The sequence below is a fragment of the Cynocephalus volans genome, chromosome 9 (assembly GCF_027409185.1).
Source record: "Cynocephalus volans isolate mCynVol1 chromosome 9, mCynVol1.pri, whole genome shotgun sequence".
Classification (NCBI taxonomy): Eukaryota; Metazoa; Chordata; class Mammalia; order Dermoptera; family Cynocephalidae; genus Cynocephalus; species Cynocephalus volans.
Window position 1 is genome coordinate 18,134,368 of NC_084468.1, and position 17,594 is coordinate 18,151,961.

Here is a 17,594-nt window from a genome sequence, read left to right on the forward strand (position 1 = left end):
TAGATAGTGTTTTTGTTAGCTTGTTTTCTCTTCATGAATGCCATTTTTATTGTACTAGCGGGTTTAGATTTTTCTTAGGTTTTTATGGCAGTGGTAGTTATTTTTCAGGAACCAAACCCAGTACTCCCTTGAGGATTTCTTGTAAGGGTGGTCTTGTGGTCGTGAACTCCCGCAGTTTTTGTTTGTCTGAGAAATATACTATTTGCCCCTCATTTCGGAAGGATAGCCTTGCAGGGTAGAGTATTCTTGGCTGGCAATCTTTGTCTTTTAGTATTTTGAAAATATCATCCCATTCCTTTCTAGCTTTTAGGGTTTGTGATGAAGGTAACTCCTTACTTTATCATGACTTGTATATACCATAGCAGAGTTTGGATGGGCTTTCATATATTCTTCCTCAAAATATTAATGATTCTTGGTTCCAGACTTTGTCACATGAACAAAATGCTCCACACTTTTACTTACAGAGAACATAGGCATACTTCGAAAAAGAAGAGTCTCTCCCTTCTTGCTATTTAAAGTCATATAAGTAAAATGCATCTATTACGGCTCAGGAAATATTTATTTGAATGTGGATAACAATAATTTTATGCATGCTAATTTTTCTTACCAAATCCGTTCAGACCCCAAAATTACTTCATTTAATACAAAAATATGCCATTTTTTTCATTCAATGAATAATCTAATGCCAACTTGGTGCCAGGTTTGATGGCTGAGATCAGTGTGATGGCTGATAAAAAGTTGAGCTCTTTTCATAAAGTGAGTACATCCTGATTGTCAAGAGAAAAGAACAGGGAGAGCATCTTCAAGCTACAATGGGAGTTTCATACCTGCATAAAGTTAGAATTTCTAATATTGGTATAAAGGCATTCGTAGTCTAGCCAACTCTAGGACACGGTTTCTTGGAATCATCAACAAACATTAAAATTTAGCTTGTCAACATAGTCTTTAATATCCACCTTCAAAGTGTACCCTAATCAATAGCATGTACTGACAGTGCAGTGAGCTCGAACCACAAGGCACTCCCCAGCATTACAATGTTGACAGGTGAATCTGTGCCACCCCAGTGGAAAGCACATTGGCCTTATACATCTGTCAAGAGACTTAAAAGAGTTCATTCTCTTGTCCCATTGATTCTTCTTCTAAGACCCTATTCTATGAACATAATTCTAAATACATAAGCAACTTCATATGCAAAGATTTTATTACAGAATTTTTCAAGTACTGAAAAAAACATAAAAATAACTTACATATTCTAAAATCAGGAAAAAGTAAACGGTAGCACACATATTTACAGAATATAACATAAGTATTACATATTTATAAAGGATTTGTATTCTAATGTAAAAATATTTATGCTCTAATATTTAATTTAAAGCTATAAAAATTTTACAATACATACAGTATTATAAAGTTTAAAGGACCAAACTTACATGTAGAAAAACTAATAGTAAATAAATAAAAAGATTATCAGTGGCTATGTTTTGAATGATGAGACTGTGGGTACTTTCTTTATATTTGTTTCTTTCATACTTATAAATTTTTCTTAATGATTGTTTATTACTTGTATAATGGAAAAACATACCCTTTCTAGCATTCAGTTTGGATTTTTAATGATTTTCAATGCTATAATGTTTTCAGGCTTAATCTCAGTTTTATGATTTATTAATATGTGTATATAAAATGGATTACAAATTGTGCATGATTACATCTCAACCCATATGGTTCTCAATGGCGGCGGGGGGTGCTTGTGCCTACCGCCGACCCCTTGGACATTTGACAGTATTTGGAGACACTTTTGGTTGTCACAACTCTAGGAAAGGTGCTACTGGCATTTAGTTGGTAGAAACCAAGGATGCTGCCAATCATCTTATAATACAGATGACAGCATTCACCACAAAGAATTATCCAGAAGCAAATGCCAATAATGCCAAGCTTGACTAAAACAAAATGCTTAAAAATTATATTAACTCAAGACTGTTATGGAAACTCTGAGAAGCTTACTACCAGAATCTCTGAAAAAACCTGCCTACCCTTTATCTACCCATCTACTCACTCACTTCCAGAAAATACCAAGGATAAAGAAATAAGTGTTCTGCTTATGTGCTGCTTGAAGTTTAGAGAAAAAGAAAGACATAGAAATCAAAATTTTAATGTAGTTGGAAGTGCTAGAATGGAGAGCTTTGGGGTAACAGAAATGAGCACTTAATCCAACTTGGTAGTTCAAGGGAGGCTTTCTGGCACAGATGCTTCTGAGTTGAGCTTACAGGATAAGAAGGCGTTAATCAGGTGAAGACCAATGAGAACTGCATTCTAGAAAGAGAGACATTTATAGAACAAGCAAAGGCATGAAGCATGGAACAGCATGGAGTGTTGAGGAAACAGTAAGTAGTTTGAGAGCACTGGAGACACAGGAGAGGCTGGGGAAGAGACATAGAAGCCACAGGGCCAGAGTAGCTTTTTCTGTCTAAGGAAGTCAAGATATATTTCCCTGAAGAGGAAGAATATGAACTAAGAGGTGAAAGTTGAAAAGACGTTTCGAGAAATCTGAGAAGGGGATGAGGGTATTCTGGCAGAGAGAACAGTATATACAAGAATATGGCAGCTGGAGACAACATGACATGCTCAGGGAACTTCAATATAGTGTTGCTGGAACATGAGGTTGGGAAGAAAGAGGAATAAGTAGGAGAAATGACCAGAGATGACTCTGGGCTGGTAGGCACTGTTCTGATCCTGATCTTTGGAGATTATCCAAACATTGATATTTTATTTTGTAGGTGATATAGAAGAATCTTGAAGGTGAGTTTCCATGTTTTAGAAGATTTCTCTTGTAAGAATATGAAGTCAGAATGCAAGAGAGGTGGGATAGAGATGGGGCTGAGGTGAGACTAGTATAGTGATTTAAATGGACAATCCATCAATGATGTAATTGAGAAACCCACTGATAAGTACTTGTTGAGTCTCCGTGACACTCTCTGAATAGCTCTGGAACCTGTGGAGATACGAGGAAAATTCACACTGAGCTGAACAGAGGATTCCCTCCTCTCCAGCTGAGGATAAAATGAATGAACACAAATTAAGGTTTATTATTATCAAGTGTGATGTTTGCTGTACAACATACATCAGGACTAACTGAATTCAGACTAGGCAGGAAAGGTGATATTAGACAGAGGGTAGATTTTGATGTGAGCTAAAATGAAAAAATAAGTGTGGCATTTGTGTAGGAAAAGGCATTATGGGAAAGGGAAATTAACCTAAGCCAGGACTCAGAGACCAGGATCAAGATGAGTCCTTGGAAATGCTAACCTAGGTTTTATCAGTTGTCAGTAGTTCTCAAGGATGCATAAAGTCGAGTGCTGAAAGTGTCACTCAGATTCAGCTCCAAGGTCATCTCTGTGAACCCTTTCTGATGCTTCCCACCTTCTAAATAAGACTGGCCAGTCTCTTCTTTATGTCTTCCTAATCCCTGCATCATGAGAGAATAGGGCAACTTACTAAACCTTTGTTTTTATGACCATTTTTACATAAACCCCTCTTAGCCAAAATTATGCTGTCAAGTTTCCAATGATGAGCACAGCGCCTGTCACACATTACATTTAATAACTTTTTTTCATAGATAATTGGATGAATGATTATGTTTATTTAATAATAGGTACAAAGAAGAATAAAGACAGCCATGATACTAACACTACAAGTACTACCCAATATTTATTAGTCTCCATGTGCCAGGCACGGTGTTATGCGTAATTTTTACAAAAATCTCTTAACTTAATTCTCACAATAATGCAGTGAGGTAGGTACTATTATTCTCCCCATTTTACACAGGAGAGATCTGAGATTCAGGTGGTTGTATTACTTGTCCAAGATCGTACAGCCAGTAAAGGGCAGAGCTATAAACTCACTCACTTCAAAGATCATAATCTTACCCACTGTTTACGTATCTTTCATTCGGAAGAGAGTTCAGACTTAAGGTGATTTGATTTTTTTTAAAACATTTGGTGATTTAATATACTTGCCCTAGACTCGAAAGATTCAATGAAATACAACCCTCTGAACACCACTTTAAGTTTAAAAGTGGAAATGTGTCTTTAACAAATCCACTACATTAGAGTTTACAAACTCAATGAAAAAAGCATAGTGCAAACTTGTCCAAGAGACAATGAAACCTAAAACGAAAATGAATAGGTCAGGGCAATCAAAACCCAGAATTGACTCATTATATGACAAAATCATTTAGATGGCTTACTTTATATAATAACCCTCTAAGTTGGCCTAGAAGCATGGAATTAGGAAAAGGGAAGACATTTTATTGAACAAACACATACATGCTAATTGAAATCACTTGCTGATTTGATGAATAATTCCAACAACCTAAAAAGACAGACTAGACTCCTGTCCACTCAATGAGAATGAAGGCTCAGAAACCTAGATAAGTTTCCAAAAAGCAATAGATCCTTAACCTGAGAAGCTTCTCAATGGATTCCTCTACTGAAAACTCTAGAACAAGCATTAGCAAATTACAGCAGAGGCCCAGATCTAGCCTGCTGTCTGTTTTGGTATTATCTGCTTGTTAAACATTGTTTTACATTTAAAATAATGATTAAGGAATTCAGAACTTCAAAAAAATAATATTTGTGACATATGAAAATTGCATGGAGTTCAAATTTCAGCATCCATAAAGTTTGATTATGTAATACAACCATACCCATTTGTTTCTGTATTGTCAATGGCTGCTTTTGCAGTACAACAGATTTGAGTAGTTGTAACAGATAACATGACCCACAAAACCTAAAATATTTACTATAGAAAAAGCTGGTTGAACACTGCTCTAGAATAAAGCTCAGCTGGTGCCAAGGAACTCAGTGAAGAACATACTGCAGATATCATGGGTTTGGCCTTTCAGATTTGCTGTCTAACTCAGAGATTCTCAAAGTGTGGCCCCTGGACCAGCAGCATGAGCATCAAGTAAGAACTCAGTAGAAATGCAAATTCTCAGACCTCCACCCCAAATCGACTGAACCAGAAACTCTGAGGCTGGGGTCCAGCAATCTGTGCCTAAAAGTCATCTAGGTGATTCTGATACATTCTAAAGGTTAAAAACCACTGGTCTAACTTGAGGAATGGAATCTGTCATCCCAATATAATTACAAGAAAGGCATTTATTGGCTCCTCTCTGTGGGTGAGGCATGGAGCTAGATATTTCACTTATATTTTTGTATTCCCTACAACAGTCTTGAAAGGTAGGGATTATTAGTGCTATGGGTCAAATGGGTCCCCCAAAAGTTCATGTGTTGGAAACTTGATCTCCGTTGTAACAATGTTAAGAGGGTGGGAAATCCTATTATAGTAGTTGAAAGGTGGAGACTTTTAGAGGTGATTAGATTGTGAGGACTGTACTATCATGAATGGATTAATCTATTGATGATTTAATGGGTGGTCATAAGCATGGTTCTGATGGCTTTATAAGGAGAGTGAGGGAGAAGCTTAGCTCTCTCTCACTCAGCCCACTCTTGCCATATGATACCCTTCATTGCTGTGGAGAGTCACCAGCAAGCAAAAGACCCTCACTAGATCTATTCTCTGGACTTTGGACTTCCCAGCCTCCAAAAGTGTGAGAAATAAATTATATTTCTTTACAAATTGCCCAGTTTCAGGTATTCCTTTATAAGCAACACAATTGGAATAGCACAATTAGTCCCATTTTATAGAAAAGGGATTGAAGCTCAGGGAGATTAAGTAATTTTTTCACAGTTACTGAATTAGGATTTAAACTCAGATCTGCTTGCTACGTAGTCTGTGCTTCCCCCTCACCTTACTCTGCCCTCTCCCTTACCATGTGTGAGAGGCAGAAAAGTACTCCCTGTTTCCCTGGCATCTGGAAGGAGCTGATCTGGTTTATTAGCAAGGACTTTATGTTCTCTTGTTGATTATAAACAATTTCACAGAATATCAACATCAGACAGGACTACTTCTGTACCCATGATTGATCAATACAAAAGCAAGACCATGCTATTGTCATGTTTGAAAAGAGGCAAAAACATAAACTTTAAACCACAAAATGACCAAATATTCTCCTATCCCAGCTAATACGAGTAACTGTTGCTTCTTTATCAATTACTGTTTTAGCCTCTGTCTAGTCTTCATTACTTTTAGATACAATTACAAGATACCCAATCATGGAATTACTCTGGCTTCCTGACAGTATCCAGTCCCGATCAATGCCCTGCTTTCTTAAATCCTCTCCAAAAGCACCTAACACATGCTGAACTCTGTGAGTCCTATAGTTAGAAGCACTCTCTTCCTAAGATGCTACACATTTCCACATGGTGTGTATTCTCTTTCTGCAATGAGTAATTAACATAAAATTTTCCACCACAGGTGTGTTTTCCTGATGATTTTAGGCTGGAGGTTATTGACAGGTATAAGCCCTTACTTCTCTTCCTTACCTCTTACCCTCCACCCCCACCCCAGCTAATATTACAACTCTCCTCTCCCAGATGGGATGGGAATAGGTTCCCAAAGTGAGCAAAACTGAAAAATAATGGTTCTCAAACAAATCAGTACCAATCACATTGCCAGGTCCACGACAGACACTTGGTATTTTAAATGGATTAAAGGACCTTTTAGTGCCAATCTTATTACAAAAAAATGATTTCAGGGAACTGCCTGTCTTTTTCAAATATAGTTCATATTTCTATTTTTAGTTTCCAGCCTTCAACTGTCAAAGTCTTTCAATGCCCCAGCTCTTGAGATTTCAAGTGTCACCATCTTCATGCAGACTTCCCAGAAATCTCCTGACTGGATGGGATGACTCTCCTCTTTGAGGTCTCTAAAGTCCCTGCTCCCTCTCACCAGTTTTTCATCTTCGATTAGTTATTCGTGAGCTGTTTGGACTTTCACAAATTTGAAAACTTCTTAAGGACAGTAAAATATCCTGTTGTCCTTTATTCCCCTCCACACAGTAGGTGCTTCATACAAATTTGTAACATTTCAATTGCAAATCTAATTTTTTTTTCCAGTTACAGAATAGAAAGGGCTGCTTTCCCAGCCAAAGTAAAGCCCATCTAAGCTGACCTTCTACAGCTCACTACTGGATGTCACAATTGAAATGATTTCCAGGGCTAGGGGTTCAAGTAAACAACAGTCCCAGATGCTTTTGTTGTGCGGGTATCTTTAACTTGCAGGGTGATTTTGATATGAAATCTCACTAACAGAAAAAAATAATAAAAATCTTGATCAACTAATCAACAGTTTTCAGGCTACCATGGAAACTTGAAAGGCACTGGGGGTCCTTGATTATGTGGTTTAAGTAGAAGTACATTGGTACTATTAATGTATGGAAGCAAATGACATCCATGCCATAATTTTCTTTTAATAATCTTCTACATTCCAAGCACGTGCTAAAGAGAAAAAATAATTGCACAGTCAAGGAGAAGGAATAAAAACATGTCAACTCCTCTCACACATTTTTGTTGGTCTTCCAGGAATTCCATGTGGTTTACCATATCCCTGTGCTTATACATGGTACACAAAGTGTTTAACATACAGTAAAACTTACAGTGTAAACTCACCCAGTGTTTTATATGTAGTACTTGCATAAGCACCTTTCTTGCATATTAATTTGATAACCTCTCTTCATCCATAAAAACCAGGCTTAGAGGTCACCTCCACCATGGAGTCAGCTCTGATTACTTCCATCTTCTTCACTTGGACTTAATTACTTTACATTCTTCTTGGACTTACTAGTACCAATCTATTTACCATAATGTATTACATTTTATTTGTTTATATTCCCTTTTTCCTTGAATAACAGAGTCCCTTGAGGGCAGCAACTATCTTTAATTCATCTTAGCATCTTGGGAACTAGCATAGTGCCTGGCATATTGTAGAAAATCAAGAAATGCTTATTAAATGCAAGCCCATGCTGAAAAGCAAATGGCTAGGTATTGGTAATTACTGAAGCTGGATGATGGATATATGACACTTTACTACGCTATGCTCTATACTTTGTTTCATGTGTAAAATTTTCGAAAATAAGAAGTTCAACATAATTGAAGAACATGCAAGACGTCAGATAAATCTATCCAAATGTTTAAGTTCCTACAACAAATGGAGCTACTATATCTATAGCTATGACCTCCATATGCTCCTCATTTCTTTTCTCATAAGAAATATATTTAAGAGCAAACAACATTACCCTGAAATAAAATACAATTTTGCTGTTTCAGAACAGCTGCAAGCCATGGATATCATATTAAATGAGAATTTTGGGAAAAACTGAAAATTGACAGTTTACCTCTAAGTATTTTATGGAGGAGTGACTTGTGCAGATTTTTGTCCTTCTTATCTCTTATCTGAATTGCTACAGAAGCATAATTAGCATCTCTGCGTACACTCTCTTACCTCCCAACTCATCTTCACCTACTTCCCGGTTGACCCACCTAAAACACTGTACCATTTGTGCCCTCAAAGTTGAAGACTGAGTCTTCAACTCTTCACTGTTTTAGGAATAAATGTGTGCTCCCAGCACTGAACCTCAAGTGACCTCTTTAGCCATATCTCCCATGGTAACATTCTAAGACTCATGTGCTAGAAAACACCCTCGATTCACTGCCCTTATCCATACAAGTCATTCATTTTCAGTGCTTAGGGTTAGAGCTCAAGCTCTTTGCTCAGCCTGAAATCCTCTTCCCCCATTCTGCAATTTAGGAAATCCTTCTCCCATTTCAAGTTTCTATACAACTGTTCTTTCTCCATGAAGCCTTCCCTTGATCCCTTTCTAGAATGCACCACTCCACCTATGGCTTCTACAGGCCATTGCTTGGGTCTATGCCTAGAATTGATTTCCTTCTGTCTTGCTTGGTAAGTAGTCTTCCTTACTAGAATGTAAGCTTCCTGAGGGCACCTTCCTTTAATGTTCATCTTGCACCTTCCCACCATATCAGTCAATACTCGATAGAGGACCTGGCACACAGGTAGAATTCAACATGACATATTACATGCTAAACTGTGAAATGATGAAATTAACCTTGTGAGTGTTCTTCTCTGTTCCCCTTATGAAAGAGTAGATATGTTTAAAACCTCACATCATTATATTAAAATTGTATTAGTCATTATAATCCTCTTTACAAAGTGCTTTTGCTTCCTAAACCTTGGATTCCAATTGAAATAGAACTTTTTAAAAATAGGACTTTATCAAAACTGGAAACTATTTTAAACGGGAGAATTGTTTCTCTCAATTCTTTTCTATCCATGGCTAATTCTCATCAGCATTAGAGATGATAATACTAAGGTAATACTGTTTTATTTCAACACTGATATAGACCTTCCTATTCAAATAGACTCAGAGGTACTTTCAAGTTAACTGAAGTACAAAGTCACACTGAAGGAAATACTCTAAGGTGGGGCTACTGAAGTATTATTACCCTCTTAAGCTGGCATACAGGCCCAGTGTTGCCTAAAAGAAGCTCAAGATTTTGCTCTGGGCCTCATCACCTTCACTTCTCCACCACAAAAGAGTGGCTAATTCTCTTGCTTATCATGGGCCATACTTTCTACGTGATTCAATCTCAGTGAAGTGTTTAGGAATCTACACTGGGATAACCCATGGCATTCTTTTTTTTTTTATTTGAAGGTAGAAAGAATGGAGGCCCTGATGATCTAATTTTTTGTGGCTTGCTCTTTAGCTGTCTCTTTTTCTTCAAATTCCACTTGGCTGGTGATCAACATACCTAAGTTCTGTTTGTGCCTAGACACTGTCATAGTCTGAGAAGACACAGGCAGGAAGCCTGCACCAGAATTCTCATGTTCTTATTGGGCCTCATCATTGGATTCTACTTCGACTGGACATTCATCATGAATGCATGAGTCACGTGTCGTCAAAATTCAGTGAATACCTTAGAATGAAAGGGGCCCAGGAGACCACTTGGCTTGGTTTAAATTCAGCCTCTGATCTATTATAAAGGTCAGTGGTCTGGCTTAGCTCACTTACGTGCCAAGGTTGTGTCCCATGCTTGGGCCTCATGCTTGGTTTGGGGTTAAAAGCCTTGTAGAAATTAAGTGGCTGTTGTGTGATTTGATTTCTCATAAATGTAAAATATGTGCCTTATCTCATCTGTGGTAACCCACAGCTTGTATTTTAGAATGATGAAGACTTATACAATGAATTCAATGTTTTCCCCGCTTATATGACATTTTGTATAACATCTATAAATATGTAGGCACAACTGTATATACGCATGTAAAGAAATACAGATTCAGATATGAATATGATTATGATTTGGATATCTATCCCCAGGAATACATTTCAAATCAACTCAAAATCCTGTGATTCTTGTTGAGAGTCACACTTCTAATTCTGCTTTTCATATTGTTGGAACTCAAATTTGACGTTTCAATTTGAAAACCTTCAAATTTAAGTGACATAAAACAGAACTTAAAGAATAAAATCTGAGTCATTGCCAGGGTTCTCAAACTTGGGAATTGTTACTTTAAATATCTACATTACCAGCATTAGCAATAAAAGAACTGTGTGCTATTTAATAGCACTGTGAAAACTGACTTCCTCAAATACCTCTATGGTGGTTCTCCTTTGGAACCCAGCTCTGAAACCAATCCACCCTGAGTGCACTAAAGTGGGGGACTATGACTCAACTAAATTAGATAACAACTAATAATAGGGTGACAAAAAGAAACTGAAGCAAATTATTCCAATCATAGGAATTGAAATGATCTTATTTGTACTTTACTAAGACATCAATGTTAGCACCTTGAGGCAGAAATCTCAAGACGATGCAACACTGTTGTGTAACACTTGGATATGTTTGCTTCTGCATTGTTTTCCTTCCAGGGGTAAAATAAAATTGCTGTGTAATATGAGAAAAGAGGAAAACTAATTTCTGAGGTTTTATTTAATTTCAACTCAATATTATTTTCATTGCATCTAAGCAGACCTTGTCATAGATTGAAAATACCTACAAGATATGGAAATTACATGAAAACTTCTTATATTCTTACATTGGTCTAAACAGAACCTAATGAACCTACTTTGCAGGAAAAAAAAAAAAGGACTTTCTGAAGATAAGATACATTGACCATTATTAACATATACAAGTGTTGTCTGTTAATATAACTCATGTAGTTTCATCTTACCTACTAGGTCTTAGCTTCTGTAGTTAGAAAGATTACAATAAGCATGGGGAAGTGTAAATATTTCCAACTTCCCACATTACACATGATGTGAGAAGTGAATATTTATAACTCAGCAATAAAAGATCATATCCTTATCTGGAAGAATATTAGCAAGTATCTCAGAGATTCCATTCTTTAACTTGGGAAAAAAGGAGATCTAGGGTGTAGAGCTGATATCAAATGATTTAGGTTTAAATGATCCAAAGTATGTTATTTTAGTAGAAGCATGATTTTATGAAAAAAATAAACGACTGTATAAAAATGAGTGTATAAAAAAGAACTTCAAAAAGTTGGCAGAGGAATAAAATTAAAAAATAATATGAATCTTTCAATGAACTTTTTGAAGTACTCTCATACATATTTGTTCGTATATACATACAACACAATACGGGTTGAACACATGTATTTGAATTGTTAAAGCAAAGTTGATCCACTGTTTTTTTTTTTTAAACTTTCCAGTCTTTGAATAACAAAATTGATTTTGGTCAGCAAAAGTTAAATTTATATTAGATGCACAGAGTACTTATTGGTAGCAACAGTGCTACGTGTATGGGTTCCCACTCAGGAGCCAAATGAGCAGAGTGGCTCATTGGGGATTGTAAATGAAACACTTGCAAATTAAGCGTTCAAAAGCACATTTTTGCTGAGAACCCATTAACTCAATTTTATACCCAAAGCTTACCCATTTTATATCATAATTAACAACCCAGCTCCACCCGCGCACCTCCTAACTAATGAGGCACACACAGATATTTCCCTCACAAATCAAGACACTCATTCGGTAGATGGAATCATTAAGGACATTAAGGCATAGTAGCCAACATGAACTTGACAACCAAAAACCAACCTGTACTCTCACCCCACAGTAAAGAGTCCTAACTTCCCACCTTGGAAATATATTTAACCCACAAAAATACCATAAACCTAAATAGGTTCAAATAGAAAGAAAATGTCACCGTATCCCTTCCCTTCCAGTGTCAAATATCTGGATAAACAGAAATGAACTGTCCAGTCGCTAGGCTGCTCTATGTCAAGCATGCATATTTTAAAACTTTTACTTTGGGCATTAAGCCTTCTCAACTTCTGCTGCGTCTTTCTCCAGCTCGGAACCAGACCTCACCCACCGCACAGACTGGGAGCGACCACTTTACCTTCCGAAAAATCAATCAGTCCCAGCAAATGAAGCAGCTTCAGAGATGCACATATAATCACAACAATACCCACTGTTTGCAGTCCTTCCGACTCCCACTCGAGAGTCAACATCCTCTATGCTGGCAGAGCATCCCAGCCTCCGGACCCCTTTGGAGCGGAGAGAGTTAATTAGAGAATCGGAGCAATGTCTGGCTTGGAACAAAGACTCGCGAGGGGGAAAAGTGAGCAGCTCCTCGCAGATGCACAGGGCAAAGCAGGCGGCCCCCGGGGTGAGGACAGACCTGGGCTAAGTGCAGCCTCTCATGCTGATCCTGGCATTGGCCTGGCGGGGCTCCCCCCAAGCACAGTGCACCGGCCTCTGGACTCCGCGCTGCAGCCGGCGAGTACTTGGACTTCAGAGCTACGAGGGAAACCTCTGTTAGAGAACTGGAGACTTTGCAGTGTCCACGGACAGAGGGGACGCTCCCAGGAAACTTGCCCCGGAGAGCACGGCGGCGCTCCCCGCGCTGACGACGCGAGGCTGGGCAGGGCTGTCTGCACGCTAGTTTGCTGCCTGGGAAGCTTGCGAATGTCCCCTTTTTGCCACAGCAGCCGCTCTCTCCGCCCAAAGCCTCCTCCGGGAGACAGCTCAGCCCCCTCTCTGGATGCTAGCAAAAAATCAGTTCTGGTGGCTGGTGTCTGCAGTCCCTTTTAGAAAGCCCCGGTGGAAGCCCACGAGCAGCTTTTCCAGGGATAAAAGTGCAGGAGCAAGAGAGCCACGAGTCAGTGACTTTGTCAAGCGGGAGCATCCAAGCCGTCGCCCCCACCGCTCCACTCAGCTGCTCTGGTCCCCGCGGACACACCGGGGCGTTATTAGGGAGAGTGATTTAGTCCTTATATTTACAAACGTGGTGGGAGGGCGGGGCACCGCAGCATCTTGTACGATCGATGTTCAGTAACTGCCCACCAGAGGGTGGGGACCACTATCACCCTTTGAAGTCTAGCCTCAGCCTTTTTCAAAGCAAAGTTTCAGGCAAAGTTCCCTGATAAATATCACCGGGTGCTTGTTAAAAACGCTCTCTTGCGGAGGATCTGGAGTGTGTGCTGCTAAACAAGAAGCTCAGGTGATTTTTATCATCGGGAACGCTTGGGCAGAGCTTTCTCCAAGGATCCCACTGGGTGTGCTACCCCAAACCACGCCAAGCATGAGGTACCGTTGTGGGAATGGCACCGATGCTACAGTCTGCCGGGACACTGGCTTAATCCCCCTGTCGGTTATCTCCGCTCTGCTGAAGCCCAGCCTTGACAAGGGAGGTGCAGGGAAAATACAGGAATATGGTCAGGGCTCCCTCGGATGTTCGGAATCTTGCCAAGCATCTGATGTAAATATGTAAATATGCACGTGTGCCCAGGTGTTCCTTGGTTACTGTCTAATGTAATTGCTATGTGCGTCCAGGTGTTCTGGGTTACTGGACTTGAGTATAAGGGATGAGCGGCTCTGAGCCTCATACCCCCATCCACGCCCTCGGGAGGCCCCCGGGGGGCCGCTCTTGCTGCCGGAGGCTGTTGCTGCAAGCTGTTGCATCTGCTGGAGGCTGCTGTAAGCTGCTGCTGCTACTGCTGAGGAAGCTGAGGGGGAGCTGCGTCATCTGTCAGTGGCTCCAGGGATCTTTCCCAGTTCCCTAGCTCCTGGACCTGCGTGTGAGGGGTCTGGTAACCCAGCCTGGAATGTAAGGGGTCTGTGACCCAATGTGTACAAGGGGTTTGAAGGGTCTGTGGGCCCTAGCCCTAGCAATACAATTGGCTACGTTGGCAGGATTCTGACAATTGCAATTTGCCTTAACCCTATAGGAGGTGAAGAGAATTAACTTCCACGCTGTATGCAACTGGAACTCACTATGAAACATAAGGGCTTATGAATACCTTAGACCCCTGGCGGTATTTCCAGGTTCTGCTTCTTCCTTGCTGTGTGATCTTCTGCAAGACACTTAACCTCTCTGAAAACAGTTCCTACTCTCTCAAGTCAAGATCATAATACTTCATTTAAAGTTCTCCGTTTAAAGGGAATGGTGGCAATTAAATGTGGTCCTAATAATAGTTAATATTTACTGATCATGTACTGTGTGCTCATCATATGACAGTGATTTATAAAAAAGTAACATACCCACAGCTCTGTGTGGTAGGTATTATGATCATCTTCATTTTATTGGTGAGGAAACCGGAGCAGAAAGAGGTTAGTTTACTTGTCAAGCTGTGGGCATAGTGCCTGGCAGGCAATAGGCATTTATTCATTCAGTTATCAGCATTTATTAAGCTGCTACTAAGAGCCATGAATGGTACATGGATAATAAAATAATGAATAATGCTCACACCTACTCTTTGGGGGCTTGCAGTTTAATAGGGGAGGCAGGCGTGATGTGGAATGTGACCAGTAAAGGCACCAGCACTTGAATAGGTGTCTCTGCAGGGTACACTGGAAGCACAGGGAGGGAAAGTCATCTCCACATGGGGAAAGGTGGGTGGTGGGGATGGGAAGGAGACTTGGTAGATAATGGTAGCTTTTATCATTACTAGGAGTAGTGTGGCATACTCGAGCTTTAGGGTAGACAGACCTAAATTAAATCCTAGTTCTGTTCCTTCCTTGCTCTGTGACCTTGCAGAAAGTGCTTCATCTCTGAGACAATTTTTTCACCTTAAAATAAGAATGGTACTGCTTCTCTCATGGTTGATTGAGAATTAACTGAGACTGTGGAGAGCTGAGCCCAGTCTCTGATGTCGCCTGCTCAGCACACGGTGGTTGTGGGATCCTGATGGAAGTGCCTACTCTTTAAAGGCTCTGCAGGGTCTCCTTGAATGAAGTGACTTTGCTCTTCCCTGGTTCTGCCACCCTGCTCCAAGGTCCAGTTCCAGTATTTTTCTCATGGAGACTCGCTGAATATTCCAGTCCACAGGACTGTTTTTCTCCTCTGGGTACTGGGAATACTCTTGGGCCACCAAGTTGGCCCTTATCATGGTGTTTTTCATTTTGGAAAATATGATCCTAGGAGATATCTCTGTATCTATCCATCCAACCACCCATTTTTCCGAGCATTACAAAATGCTTTACAAAATTCAATTATGTCAGCCAGCCAGTGGAGGGGAAGCAGCTCTTAGTAGTTCATGGGAAAAGAAATGCTTTAAATAACCATTCTCTGAAATTCCCAACAACATTTAGCTAGAGGAAGTCAAAAGTTAAAAAAAAAAAAAATTACAGAAATTAATTAGGTCAAGTCAAATGTAACTGTCTTCCAGTCCTACATAATAGTTGAGAACAACTAAAGCACAGAAAGGTTAAGTAATTTGACCAAAGTCACACACATAGAAAGACCCAGAATTCAAGCATTGCTTTGTCCGGCTCCCCAATTTATGCTTTTCACTTTTTACCCCTAAACAGATTGCAGCAAACATTTGTCAATTGACCTCCTGATTTACAGAGCTAGGCAAAGTAAATTGACACATCTCATTTACCAGGAATGAAATCCCCAACTCTCGATGTTCACATAATTTCATTTTGAAGACCCCGTGGTATGATTTTGTTGACTCCAGGCAGGGATTTCTTTTCAAGACAATGGCATTCTCAGTTCAGGATCCGCCAGCTGAGCATCTTGGAGGACCAGCCCTTCCCTATCTACATTAGTTACCTTTACACTTGGTTTTCTGAGTTTTTTCTGTTGGCTCTGGCTACAGGACCTTCTGGCTCTCAAGGATGCCACAGGCTCTTTCACATGCACACCCTACAGCAGGATCTCCTAAGGTAACAGCACCATCAAAAGAGTTTCATACTCCTCGGAAGTCTAGGGAAGGAGGGGACGTCTGGGGAAGGGTGTTTTCTAGGGTTATCCTGAGAAAGAATAGCTGGTTGCCTATTATTTTCAAAAATAATTCCTGATGATGGCTCAATCATTTAATTGCAGTAACTTGCTGGCCCCAACCCAGTTTATTACATGAAAATACACCCTGGCTTTCTCCTTCATTCCCATGCTCATCTCTTTCTTTATGTTATAATGGTTGTCCAGCAGAGGTCTGTCTTTCATACCAAAGGAAAGGAATACCAAAGGGATATGCTAACATGTCCTACCCGCTGACTCTAAGCCAGGCACCATGCTATGTACTTTACATACTTCACATGTATAAATTAGTTTAATCTAACCCCAATGGTTAGGTATTATCATTGTTTCAAAGAAGAATAAAAATCAAGGGGCATTAGGATTATTTTCACAAAGTCACGTTCAATAATGGGCACAACAGGATTTATACCTGATTTAACCCCAAAATAATAGCAGTCGACATTTATGAAGAATTTATAAGTGTCAGGCAATATTCTAAAATTTTACTGATATTAACTAATTTAATCCTTTCATAATTCCCTGTGATCTATATTATTACTCTGGTTTCAAGGAGAAAATTCAGGGTTTATAAGGTTAAACAATTTTCACTTTGTAGAGGTAGGAGTTGAATGTAGGTGTCCTGGGTGCCAGATCCTACGCCCTTCACCATTCACCTTTCCACTCTCAGGTCTCTCTGCACCATGTTGAATGGTTCTTTGGGGCTCAGGGAAGGAACTGTGAAAGGAAATATTGACAGAACTCTTAGGAAAGTAAAATCTCATTCCAAGATGGCATGTCCAAGTCAATTGACCAGTCTGAGAAAGAGAGAGGGTCGGTAAGTAGACTTTCAATTTTCTTGTACTGATCCATTGTGATCCTTTAAATAATCTCAAATAGGATGATTTACCTGAAAACTAAAATTAATCATTTTCTCCTTCTTAGTTGTAGTTTCTGAAATTTTACAGGTTATGTTCCCTGGCTTAGAACTGTTATTCACACCATCGACATTATATCAATACAAAAACAAATGTAGCAAAATTGAGAAAAAACATTAAAATCAGGTATATTCACTATCTACCGATTGTTTCTCCAATATAGATTTACAATGCATAGAGGAACTATTTAAGTCAAGTTTAAATTTACGATTATTAGTCTATGAAGGGGATTAGAAAATGCCAGTCCAAAGCATGCTACTTTATCATAAAGATTGTTTTGAGCTGAAGATGACTGAGAAAAGGCAGACACAGGAAAAGCTCTCTCTCTACTTTCACACTTTCTACCTAAAGGTAGGGTGTAAATTTCTCCTCGTAAAGATATTCTCCCTCTGCTCAGGAGGAGGAAAACAACCATAATCACTAGAAGGAAAGTTAGCACTGAGTTGAGTTTGCATAACAAACCTTCTTAAACAAT

The 17,594-nt window shown here is 39.4% G+C and overlaps 1 protein-coding gene across 1 annotated transcript in view; it reads right to left on the reverse strand.

Moving 5' to 3' along the window:
• Positions 1–12,450, reverse strand: part of KCNIP4 (potassium voltage-gated channel interacting protein 4) — a 218,369-nt gene extending 205,919 nt beyond the window's left edge. Inside the window, exon 1 of the mRNA XM_063107891.1 lies at positions 12,339–12,450. Coding sequence (XP_062963961.1) covers positions 12,339–12,450 — 112 coding nt within the window. The remainder of the gene's footprint in view (positions 1–12,338) is intronic.
• Positions 12,451–17,594: the final 5,144 nt, after the last annotated feature.